Source organism: Gavia stellata, chromosome 25 (genome assembly GCF_030936135.1).
Source record: "Gavia stellata isolate bGavSte3 chromosome 25, bGavSte3.hap2, whole genome shotgun sequence".
In the NCBI taxonomy this organism is placed as follows: domain Eukaryota; kingdom Metazoa; phylum Chordata; class Aves; order Gaviiformes; family Gaviidae; genus Gavia; species Gavia stellata.
The window spans coordinates 3,661,115-3,673,607 of NC_082618.1; the positions used below are offsets into that span (position 1 = coordinate 3,661,115).

The 12,493-nt window shown below is 55.5% G+C and overlaps 1 protein-coding gene across 1 annotated transcript in view; it reads right to left on the reverse strand.

The window, feature by feature from the left end:
- Positions 1 to 11,784, reverse strand: part of GTF2IRD1 (GTF2I repeat domain containing 1) — a 44,212-nt gene extending 32,428 nt beyond the window's left edge. Inside the window, exons 1-6 of the mRNA XM_059829244.1 lie at positions 11,662 to 11,784; positions 9,475 to 9,616; positions 6,444 to 6,590; positions 2,510 to 2,693; positions 1,124 to 1,434; positions 585 to 674 (exon numbers count right to left, since the gene is read on the reverse strand). Coding sequence (XP_059685227.1) covers positions 585 to 674; positions 1,124 to 1,434; positions 2,510 to 2,693; positions 6,444 to 6,590; positions 9,475 to 9,616; positions 11,662 to 11,784 — 997 coding nt within the window. The remainder of the gene's footprint in view (positions 1 to 584; positions 675 to 1,123; positions 1,435 to 2,509; positions 2,694 to 6,443; positions 6,591 to 9,474; positions 9,617 to 11,661) is intronic.
- Between the last annotated feature and the right edge of the window lie 709 nt (positions 11,785 to 12,493).

Sequence of the window (12,493 nt, forward strand, 5' to 3'; positions counted from 1 at the left end):
AAGCTTTTTTATCTCCTTCTCTTGTCCAACTTTACCACCCATATTTTTTTCTTTTTTTTAAACGCACGCAGGCAAGGGTTTTGATGTAAACACGTCAGCATTTTTAGGTTGCATTTCCCTTGGGTGGGGTGGAGGTGGGGAAATGGCAAAGTCTCCTCCCCGTTGCTGATTCCCCCGGGCACTGCTGTAGAATCACGCCGGGGTTAGTGGGTTTCAGTTATTTTGAAATAACGCCAAGCTTTTGGCGGGTATTTGCTGTTTGCAGCTCGGGCAAACGGCCTCACCCAAAGCCGTGCCTCCGCTCCCTGTGCGCGACACGGGGCTGGGATTTCCCAGCTGGCCGGCAGTGCTCGAGGAGCGAGAGTCGGGGAGATGGCAGGGATGGACACAAGCAGGGATTAAGGTCTCGGCTGCGATGCTGAGACGTTGCAGCGAGTAAAGGGAAAAATTCCCCCGCTGCAGCATCTCCAGCGCTGCCGGGTCCCCGCAGAGTGTGGGGATGGCGGGGAGACCACTGGGAAAGGGGAAACCCTTCCCTAAGAGGTGGCTGCCGGCTGCCTCCAACGCCGGAGCGGGACACGGACCTGTCTTGTCATGGACAATGGAGAAGAGGATGCGCTTGGACGAGTGCACGTTCTGGATGAGGGGACCTCCAGAGACGGATGATTTCTGTCCTGGACAAGAGGGGAGACAAGGAGAAAGGGCTGATGAGAGCCTGACCGATGCTGCGGCCACCCGAACAAGCCCCCAGGTGCTGTCCCCGGCCAGTGACGCTGACCCGACCCTGCGGCTCTCCTCCGTGCGCCCTGGCCTGACAACCTGGCGGGGTCCTGGCCACACCAAGTCCCACCGTGTCCCCCCCGGCTGCCCCTCCGGCCTCGCGGCGCAGCAGCCGGCATTTCAGGGCAAAAACGGAGGTGCGTCCCATCGGCGCCTTGGAGGCACCCAGGGAAGGGCCGGGGTGGCGTGGCATGGCGGGGGGTCCGCTCATCTCCAAACGGGCCAAGCTCTGCACTGATTTTCATCCGAGGACCGCCAAAACACCCGGGCCTGTCCCCTGCCAGCGCTGGGGGGGTGGGCTTCGCACCAGGCCCTCGTCTGAGAGCAAACTCCAGGCTATTACCACAGCAGTCGCTGTACTCCTGTGAGGAAGGCACCTTCAGCTCTCCCGCGGGCCTGGGCAGCAGCGCCTCGCCGGCCGCGTTCGGCCCGGGCAGGCCGGAGGACACCTCTTGCTTTAGGTCGACGGCGATCTGGGTTGGCAGCGAGACGCCGTATAAGAAGTTGGTGACGGCGACGGCGGAGGGGGTGTCCTGGCCGGAGGGTTTGGCCATGGGGCCGTTGGCACCAGAGTCTCGGCCGCCCTTGGAGGCAAGGGAGGTACAAGTCAACTCGCTGCTGGGGTTCAGCTCTCGGCTGGGCTCGTCCGCCGGCCTGAGGGGAAGGAAGGGAGAAGAGGAGGAAAAAACAGGTTCCTTTAGGTCCGTGGCACTGCTAAGCTGTGGAGGGGGAAGAAGAGTTGTGCCTGGGAAGGTGGGACACACTGCACTACTGGCTGCCGGGCCCCTTGTTTCAGAAATCACAGCCCCCACCCAACCTCTTCCAGCTTCTTCAGGCACCCGGACCGTTTTTGTTTTCTTTAAGTGGAGCAGGTTGGTCTTAGGGTAGTTCAAAGCGTTTATATTAGCTAGGGCAAAGCTGCCGAGCTCCACAGCCCAGCACGTTTAAGGAGTAAAACAATTTGTGTGACCGTAACCACTTGACTCCGTTGCCTGTCCCAGTCCCCAGGACCCACAGCACGTTCAGCGGGGACCTCAGTCAGCCCAAGGATGAGCTTCAGACCAAGGAAGCCCACGTGCGTCACATGAGACAGACGGCTGCGAGCTCACAGACGACTTGAATTCTGCATGTCCTACTTTTAGCTGTCTCAGCCTGATTTTCCAGAAGCGCCAAGCCTTCAGAGGAGGTATTTGGTAGCGCTCAGCATTTCTCTGAATGGATCCGAGGTGCCGCCAGCCAGGCAAACACAGAGGAAACGCACCCAAAACCTCTGAGACCCTCGCGAAAATGTGGCCAAAATGGGGTGTTCACCCCGCCGCAGTCCCCCGCCTCCCTCCTCGTCTGGTGTTAAAAACCCCATTTCAGCCCGGGAAGAAGCTCGCAGCGTTTACACTGCAAACCCCTCTGGAGACAGAAAAGCACTTAGCTCACCGCAGCGGAAATTTTGGCGGAGACGTGTAAAGCGATGCGGTTAATGTGCACGTTTACACGTGCTTATTATAGGAACGAGTCCGAAACGGTCTCGAGCCACCCGCCACTGATGAACCTCCGTGCAAGGCTGGGTTTGGCACGGCTAGACTCGGGTTTCTGGGTCTGGGGGAGAAGCCAGGACATGGGAGGGACCCTCCTGCCTGCTCCGTGCAAAATCTCTGCCATCCACTGGAGTTATGAGAGCCGCCATCCCGAGGGCTCGCTGCCCTCCCGCCCCTTTGGGGATCCCCAAAATTACCTTTTTAGCCTGAAGCGGATGCTGTGGCTGTGCTCTAAGATGGCCATCAGGGACTTCACATCGTACTCCATGGGTTTCTTAAAGCTGATCCCCTCAGGCAAGCCGGCCACTGCCAGCGAGCCCGGCTCTTTCAGGAATCTCTCGTATGGCAAAGGGACCACGCTGCTCTTCCCCACGGCTTCACCTGGGAAGGGGGCAGAGTTACACACCGACAGACACCCCGCGCCCCCGACCACGGCCGAGCCGGGCTGGAGGAGCAAATGCAAGAGCAAGAGATCCCGATGGAAACATTATGAGAAGAAAACCACTTCCCACCTCTGCACTTAGCGCACAAGGAACTGCAAGCTTTTTCTAAGCGCTAATTAACAAAAAGCTCACAAAAGCCAATAAGCAGATGTCTCATCTTTCGGGTTGCAGAGTAAAATCCTCGGTTGGGGTCACTTGGCACAAGCCCACCCTCCTGGAGCGCCCGGACACGTGCCAGCAAGGGATGTGGCTGCCGGCAAGCCAGGAGGGAGCAGAGAGCTGACAAAGGAGGCTGAAAGGCTCGCGCTGATTTTTATCTCATGTTTAGTGAGATATTCTGGGAACCTTATTTTCAGTCAGTTTTCTTATTTTACCTCCTGGAAGAATGGAAAGTACTTTGATTGCTGGTGCTGTCAGGCAGCCTTGATGCACTTTGAGAGACAAGAAAAAAAAAACCCCAACAGTCTCTCTCCATCCCACCATTTGCAGGCAGCACAACATCGATACATTTGACTGCATGATCGCCTCCAGCAGCCCAGAAATCTCACCCGCTCCCCTTGACGGTGGGCACAGAGTCCCCCCGTGTCCTCACCATGCAGGGCTGGCTCCGTTGTACCTCTGACACCAAAATCTCCCGCAGGATTTGGGAGCAAACTGCTTTCCCTTCCCCGGCAGCAGCAGATGACCAGCGAGCATCGCAGCTATACAGAGATTTTCTAAACCAGCTAAAGAGCCCACGTGCCAGAACCAGGGATGCTTACGGTGCTCTTCAGGCAAGACATCATCCGAGAATCAGCCCCTTCTGAAGGGTTTCAAGGAATGGCCAAAGCCCTGAGCTGCTCTCTGCGGCAAAATTACTTTGGAAACCAACCCAAGTCACTGCGACCAATAAACCGGGTGCTGAAAGCCCAAAGCAGAAGAAACAGCCGTGCAGGAATGCGACCTGTCTGGCAAAGCAGTGTCCAGATGCAGAACATCTGGCCGCATGGCAAGGTGTCTGCGCCTTCGTCTCCAGGCTGAGGGGCAGGCAGAGGGCATTACGGGACCTTTAAATAGCTGTGGGATTTTATATTGTTGCGTTTCTTTAAAATCTTTCCTTTATTCGCTCTTCTTTAAAAAAAAAAAACACCAAAAGATCTTACAGAAACCCTGGAAATCTTGTGGCACTGTCAGCAAGTCCTTACTAAAAGTGATTTCTTCAACATGTTCTTTGAAGCAACGCGTGACAACTAACGACGTGCGACTTGCACAAGCCATCAAGGTTCCTTGTAGGCAGGATGGATAATGTTTTAATTAAGCCAATAACAGAAGTTTCAAAATGAACCTTTGAACCACAACACCATGAGTACATTTTCTGCAAGCCCGGAGGGTACTGATGGTTTCCCTACCCCAATGCACCGGCTCTAGCAGCTTTCCACCTCCCTGCATCACCTCTCTTCGTGATGGGGAGAAGCTCCCAATGCCCACGGAGGCTCCTTATCAACCCAACACTCAACAACTCCCCGAACATATTTTTATGGGGAATGCATTACTGTCAAAGTGACCTTCACCAAGCCTCGCGCTGCCATGCAGAGGCTCATGGTTTAGCTAAAGAGAGACAATAATCATCATTAATGCCTGTTTAATAGAAGCTGGCGGTAATCAGTCATCCTGTTGGTGCAGAGATTACCCGGCTCTGGAGGGAATACGCGATCTTTTTGACTGAGCATTTTCTAAAGATTTTTTGTTTCCAATCCCTGTTGATGGGAGGTGACTGAAAGGATAAAAAAAAAAACCCCAACCTAACATAGGAAAGATAACTGTTAATTTCTGAGAAAGTCCTCTCAGTGTTGGAAACAGAATCACCCTGGGGCACCTACTATCTCCTGCGATATTTCTCTCCACTCAACCAGGGGAGGCTCTTCCCGGTGGGTATGCCGGGAGGGGAGCATCTGCCCGGTGGGTTTCCCCATCCAGCAGCTCAAGGATGGAAACAGCTGATCCTACTGAATCAGCAGCAAAGGCAGAATTACACCCAACGCCAGAATTATGCCCAACACCAGAATTACGCCCAACGCCAGGCCAAAACCACCAGCCCAGGGACGCCCAACCTCCTCCTGCCACTACCACTGGCCATGGTGATGCCGGCCACCCTGGGTTGGGGCCCCGGCCAGCTTATCTACACACGCAACAAGGTAAAGAACATTGCCAAACTCATCCCAACGGATGGGCTCCCTGGTCCGTACGCCCCCATACAGCCACACTCCGGTCAAGCGGTTTTAGGCAGTTATATATTTATGGTATGTCATATATGAATAACTCCCATATTCCCAAGAGGCTTGTAAAGCCTGGCGCTCCCCTGGCAGCGGGATGAGACCTATAGCTCTGAGTGGGGAGCCAACCAGCACCGAAACGCCCTCCCCACCCCGTTCCCTTGGGTCTTCCACGTTGCCCCTTCCTTCCCGCTTGCGCCCAGCCTTTTGAAGGCAGCGAGAGGATTCGATTACCCCTGTTAATGGGAGTATCGCCTTCAAGTCCTTTAAGTGGTTTCAGAAAACCTCGACTGTCCATCCCTGGGGGAAGGGATGCCATCTCCCCTTTCTGCCTGCGAAGCCTAGCAGCAGCAAATCCTGCGCGCAGGGCCAGGGCGGTTGGTGGGAGCACCCATTATCCCCCTCCCGCTGTGGTGGGAGAGCCTGTTCCCAAATCCAGCACATAAACAGGAGCAACGCCTGTGCTTCAGGCTCAGGGAGACCCACACAGCCCCGGCAGCGCTCGGGAGCACACCCCAAATCCTAAATGGTGACGGGGAGCTGCACCCAGGAAAGCAAAACACCCGGTTCTGCAGCTGGTCCAGCCACACGGCCTGAACTCCCCCGAAGCATCGTGCTGGGCTAATGCAACCTGCTGAGCAGCACGGGGGAATGTTGGGGCTTGCCACCCCATTTTCCCAACCCAACTGCGCTTTTCCTACCCGGGCCAGCACGACCCCAGAGGTGCTGCCGGGCCATAAGCCGGGAGCACGGATGCCACCTCCAGCCACTCCGTGGGGGCTCCAGCGGGGACCTCTGGAGCGAGAAGCAGGCGCTGCCGCCGCTCGAGCCTCCGCAGATTGGGCCCGGAGGGAGTTCTGCAACCCACTGGGTTACATATCAACAGCCATATGGTCATCTACATTTTAATTGCAGAAGCTTTATTGCCGGGGATGATGCATGTGCTGGAACGGCACCAGCTCGTCTCTCGGAGCCGGGGCTGCGGGGCCGCCTGCTAGGAAAATCATCTTTTTTCCTTTTAAACAGACTTGCCAGGGAAAGGGGTGAGAGAGTCTCTGCAGAGCCCCGACACAGCGCTTGTGAAAGAGGTGCTGTAAACGCGGCGCCAAGGATAAAGGTGTATTGAAAAAAATCACACTCAGGACATGGTAGAGGCTTCCCCTGGCCGGTGGGACAGGGGATGCTCCCCCCAGCACAGGGATGTTTTTTGCCCAGTTTGGGGCACTGGACAGTGAAGAAGAAGGGGCCGGATCCCATCTCAACTCAATGCTAGCCCTACGCAGGAGCACGTCCCGCCGTGCCGCCCCTGCCAGGCGCCTGCTCCCTCGCCGGGGAGCCGGGCTGGGGCCGAAAGCTGCATCTGGCAGCGGCGCCAGGCAGCTCAGCGAGCCCGGGGGGCAATCCAAATCCCCAAATGGAAGCGTGAAGGTTCTTACTATAAAGCACATCAAACACTTCCTCTACCATCTTCCTGAGGAGGTACACGTCTGATCCCTGGTCCGGGGAGACCCTGAGCACGCTTCGCCCGCACTCCTTTGCCTTCTTCTGCACCTCCGCGTCCTGCTCCTTCCTCTGCTGGACTCCTGCGGGGGGGAGAGGAGAAAACGGGAAAAGCTGTGATGAAAAGAGGGCTCACGGGCGATGCTGCGCGTGCTTTCCAGTGGCTGCGAAGCGATCGAACCCACTGGCCAGGCTACACCAACTTCAGCCAGGACTGAACACATCCCCGCCCATCAAACCCCACGCAAGATGGGGGTCCCGTGGGCACCGGGCCCCTCGCCGCCTCCACAGTGTCTGCAAAGCCCTCTGGCCGGGCAGGTGGGTGCCCCGGGTCTCCCATCCAGCCTAGCCCCCCCCGGCTCAGATGGGGCCACAGCAGCCCCCAACGCGCAGGGGAAGGTGCTGGCACGGGCAGCAGCGCCGCCGGGAGCGGGGTCGGTCATCCTGTGCATGTCCCCCCTTCCCTGGTTTTACCCACTCAGCTGCACTGAAACTGTTGTGATTAATTGGGCAGCGCATTTCTTTTCTCTGCTTTCAATCTGCTTAGCCTTCAATCTCTCAGGAAAAGAAAATCCGCCTTTCTTGGAGGCTTTTTTACCCCTCAGCGTCATGTAGCTTGGTAATACCAGCTATTTCCTGCTAATTTCCCCCATTAAACCTCAAATAAAGCATATCTTCGGCAACGACTTCCTTGCATCTCTGAACGCACAGAAAATTAAACACTACAAGTGCATTATTGCCGTTCTATCCAAAGCAATTCACAAGGGATTTTCGGTAGCGAAGGACTAATTCCTTCATCATCCTCGACAGGCTCCTGCCGACGATCGGCCCTGGATGCTGCCTGGGCGCTCAAGGAGGAGCTCGTGGATCCCTCCCGTGGAAACAGCCTGTGGTTGGGACATCACTGGGACGGGGGCAAGAGCCACCCGGGGTACCTGCACAGGAAAGGGGACAGCCACCCAACACCGCACAACCCCTGGGAAGCTCCGCATCCCTCCCATGGTGCAGGTAAACGGGCTCTGGAAAACTTTTTTGGGTGTTCTACCAAGGTGGTGAAATGCATCCTCATCTGCACCCTCCTACGACTGACTCTCCCTCCCGGCTGGGCGCAAACTCTTCCTCCGTTGACATTAATCCTGATCACTGTCAAGTTCCCCCCGTGCACCAGGCAAGGCTGAGCCAGAGGTTCAGATAAAGGAGCGCGTTCAAGCGAGGTCTGCACACCCAGAGAGATAAGAGGCTTCTTACATCTCCCAGCGATGTCTGCTTTAGATTATTTCAGATCCTTTCTAAGGGGGCAGCTAGACCATAAATCAGAGGCACTTCCAGGGATGCTTTCCACTGCGTGCCAGTTGTAAGAGCTTTATGGAGTGGAGTTGAACCGGGGCCATTTATAATTCAAGACAGAGTTATCACGTTTCACCCTGTCTCCTGCCTCAGCCGCTTCGCCTGAACCCCATCGTCAAGATTTTGTGCTTTCAACCAGACGTGACCATTTCATTTTGATACAGGTGTAAATGAAACCAAAGGCAAGGGGAATCAGGATCTAATGCCGGGCACCTTGGCCCAGCACAGCAGTAGGTTACCAGCCAGGATATATGTGTATATATTTCTAAAAGTGAGATTTGCAGAAGGTCGTCAAATATTGTGAGCTCTAGGGAGATACAGTTGGCATTTAGTATATAAGATGGAGCTCCCTCCCGTTGGCCACCCCACTGCCGTTCACCGCTTGGGGACCTCCCTGCCTCCCATGGGTGGTGGGAAGGGGAGGCAGAGCCGCCCGCGAAGGCAGGAGACATCCCCAAAATGCCTCCCGTCCTGCAAAACACATTGCGCCAAAGCGGAGGATAACTCACGGCGGCTTTCCCGGGTGCGTGGCGGAGGTGGGGGGCAGCTGCCCACGGCAGGCAGGAGGAAGGGGCAGAGCGGCGCCTGGGCAGGGAGCCGAGCTGCTGCAAAGCCGTGCCGGCTCACCCCGCACACGTGCAGCGAATAACCCGAGCAGACAGCAACCCTGGCAGCTTTACAGCGCTAATGTTTTCACTAGGGCGAACCCTTCCTGAGCAATCTCTCCAACGGATTAAGCACCAATATGGTTACCGTCCACACCATGTGTGTGCGCACAAAGCCGGGCCGTTTCTCTCCACTGACATCCCGCCGTGGGCAGCATGTGCGAGCGGATCCGGGTCTGGGGTCACCAACACCACCAAAGCCACATCCCATCCTGGCTCCTGCCCGGAGCCGGGAAAGCAGCGGTTGGTGTGCCGGAGATGATGCCACCCAAGAAATGCAGGTCCCCGCGCACAGCATGGCTCCCAGTTTCCTCTCAGCACCCAGGCTGTTTTGGGAGAGCTGGCAGAGGCAGGGAGCCGGCACCGCGGGCTGGGTGCCAGGCTCACCACACGCATGGCTGCTGCCAGTCACACACGTCCCTGCAATACCTGGTGACCCCAATCTGAGACCGGGTGGACCACGGCTCTTGCTCAAGTCCTCCTCTCGCCACTGCTAGCCCCTCAAAAAAAAAGCAGCTCCACAACCAACACTCCCCAGCTCCTAAATCCAACCCTGTCTTTCCAAAACCAGGAAAAAGGCCTTGGCCCAAGGAAGCCTCTCTGCTCCTGAAGGATCACTAGGACAAACTATTTTGGCTAAGTCCACAGAAGGCACTCCAGCGCACCGGCAGTGGTGCTGCAGGCCGACAGCGCCGGGGGAGCAGAGCTGCCACCCAGCCCCGTGCCACCCCAGGGGTGCTCTTGGAGAGGAGAGCCGGGGTGCGTGATGCCCTCCCTGGGCGGAGCGAGGCTCCAGCCATGGGTCCCACCCGCTGTCTCCATCACTTTAAACACCGCTCAGTCCCACAGTGCCCCCCCAAACCACAACCCCTCCGTGCGCGGTGGGGGTCCTGGCTGCCACAACTGGAGCATGAACCTCAGCACGGGAGAAGACCGCACCGACAGGGATACTCACTGCAAAACTTCTGGAAGTCGGCTTGCAGCTCCTTGCGGGCGCTGAGGAAGACCCGACCCTTCTCGGTGCCCACCACGAAGGCGCTCTCCTCGTGGACGGCGATGCAGGCCACCTCCGCATTCAGCTTGGAGAGCGCCGAGCACTGCGGGGAGGCACCAGGTCAGAGCGGCCGCGGGAGCATCCCCGCTTGGCACCCCCTGCCACTTTCCAGTGGGATTTTTTTCTTCCCATCAAAAGATTTCCCCATCAAAAGCAATGTTCTGGTTTGGGTCAGAACTTCCTGGGGTTTGTGGCATCCCTTAAACAGTTTGGTGATTTTACAGCTCCAGAAAGGTATCCGGCGGAGCTACGCTTTGCTGGCAAACAAGAACTATTTACCCATCATTTCGCTTCACTTTTTCCTATCCTAAAAGTAAACATTTTATAGTATTTCTTTAAAACAAAACATTCCTGTAAAAAAAACCAAAACCAAACCAACAACAATTTGTATTTTTCCACCAGCTCTAATGAAATAAGGAGCACGGGAATCTTATTTCAGCTGCAGAACACTAATATGGTCAAAGTCTGGATTAGTCGAACGATTCTTCTTGTACAGTTATGCAAAACATTAAAGAGATGGAAAAGACTTCCTCCATTAATCCATTTTATGTAACGTGCGCTTCCTGCTCTACATAATACACATGTATGTGCGGGTTTATTATTATTTTTTATACTATAATAGTTATGCAGTGCCGGCAGCCTGAGTCATATTCCCATAGCTACAGCAGCGACGCTATGAAGATGCTATCCCCCCGTCACGATTTAAATGGGTAAAAGAGGGGGGATTTTCCCATCGGCAGCCCCGGTTAGACACGTCACCCGCCCCCGGCACCGCGGAGGGGCAGGAGGGTGCTGGCAGCCGGGGAGGGAGCAGGAAAGCAGCAGCCCATGCACCAAACCCCCCGGAGCTACCTTCAGCTCCCTGCATGCATCTACAGCCAGTTCGATTTGTGTGGGCTTAAACCAGTCTCTCTACGGGGTCATTTTACCTCCTGCTCACCTTCTTCAAGAAGGTATTGAGTCACATCACCAAAAATAGATATTTTTAAGAAACCTCCTTTCAAGAACCCAGGAGCAAATGAAAGTATTTTGCTCAAAAAGCCCAAGACTCAAAAAAATAAATACAAAATCTAGGGGCTGTGAGATTTGGAGGCAGACCAAATCCAAACCCTAAGCCCGCTTGGCAATGTGCACGTGGCCCCGTGGATTATTCATCATGCACGCAGGCAGCCAGGCTTCGGTGGGTGCAGAGCTCGGCCACGGTGAAGCGCTGGGATAAAGGCTGAATTTCAGGAGCAGCCTGGCCTCCTGGCCCTGGTGTCAGCACATAACGAGGGCTGCGGAATAATGTATATTCATTAAGAAGCCAAACTACGATAACGGCGATTTGCTGTACGGGATGGCACGTATATAAATCATCAAAGCTGCGTGGGGTGCATCAGCTCCGGGGAACCTGCTCCTTAGAGGGGCCGTGGTGGTCAAAAGGAAGGAAATCAGAATTAGTGAAAAAAACCAACCCTACCTGCATAGAGAAGAGGACGCATCCAAGATAAATACATTAACTACGACTTGGTTTTAAAAAAGGAAGGCTATTTAGCACATCGCATTGCATTAGACGTTTGTGACTACACACCCGCTTTCCCTTCTTGATCACATTCACAGTTAAAAATAAGATTAGCTCTGGTCCACGAGACTTAATCCAGACAGTTATCTTGTTTATGTAAGCACGGCTGACTTAGGCAAGGTTTCCACCGGGAATTCTACGTCAAAAGATATGAAAGTTATTTTCTTTGTTCTCGGAGATAAAAGCCATTGTTCTCCTGTTGTGTAAAAGCTCACGGTAACATTGGTAAAACATCAAGAAAAAAAACCAAACCCAACCACCCTACATTCAGTTGATACCAACATCAATATTAATGGGAAAACAATACACATCTGAGATTAACTTCGGCTGACTTTATGATCCTTACGGCTGTCAGGGCAGGAGAAGATTTTTATTTCCCAGCTCCGGCAGCTCCCTGGGCTTTCCGGCAGCGGAGGGGAGCGGGACGAGCTCGACAGCCCTCCTGCTTCAGCCCTGCTGCCATCCAGCCCCGGCAAAGGGAGGCGAAACGAGGGAGGGGGATGGGGACACCACTGGCCTCTTACCATGGAGTCTAAGGCAGACACTAAGCTGGTGATGATTTCATCTTTCTGGGGAAAAACCATATTCCACTGGTCAGCTCTGGAGGTGCTGAGAGTCACGTCTAAAGGCTTCCCTGCCAGGGCCATATTCACCTGAAAACAGAAAAAAAAGGGTATATGCATAGCTGTTACTGATGGAGAGCCAGCACTGAGCATCACCAGCACTGCCCAACATCAGTGTGTGCCATGGGCTACGGCGCAACGCTGGCATGGATACACAGGGGAAACTGAGGCACGGAGAGAGGCCGGGGCCAGCCCAAGCCCCGTGTTCCCCACGCCTCCTCTGCTAGGGGCAGATAATTGCGGATGTTGCTGAGCCATAACCAAACCCTGGGACCGATGCTGCGTGTCCCAGCAGTGGCCAGGTCACCTCCGCCCTCGGGACTCACCCCCGGGGAGATGCCACCACCACACGGGGTGTGCCGGAGCGACCGCGCGGTGGGACACACCAGGCTGCGGCTGTGCCAAGATGGAGGATGTGGCGCTGAAGTGGCCACAGAGCGCTCCCGTGCCCGAGCTCTGCGGGCAGCAGCGAGCAGGGGGTGACACAGGCGTCCCTGCAAGGACACCCTGTTGGCCCAGCACCCAAAGGTGTCCCTGAAACGGGCCAAAGCCACGGGGTGCTCTGCTTATGCCAAGGGAGAGAGGCAGCTCGTGGTGAGGGGCTCCGTCATCAAATCATCCCACCGTGCAGCTCCTGGGGGACTGTGCCGGCAGGAGCAGGAGCGGGTGGCATGCCGGGACTGCGCGGCCAAGAAGGGGCTCAGCCCCGGCAGCTCCATTCCATACTGCAAAA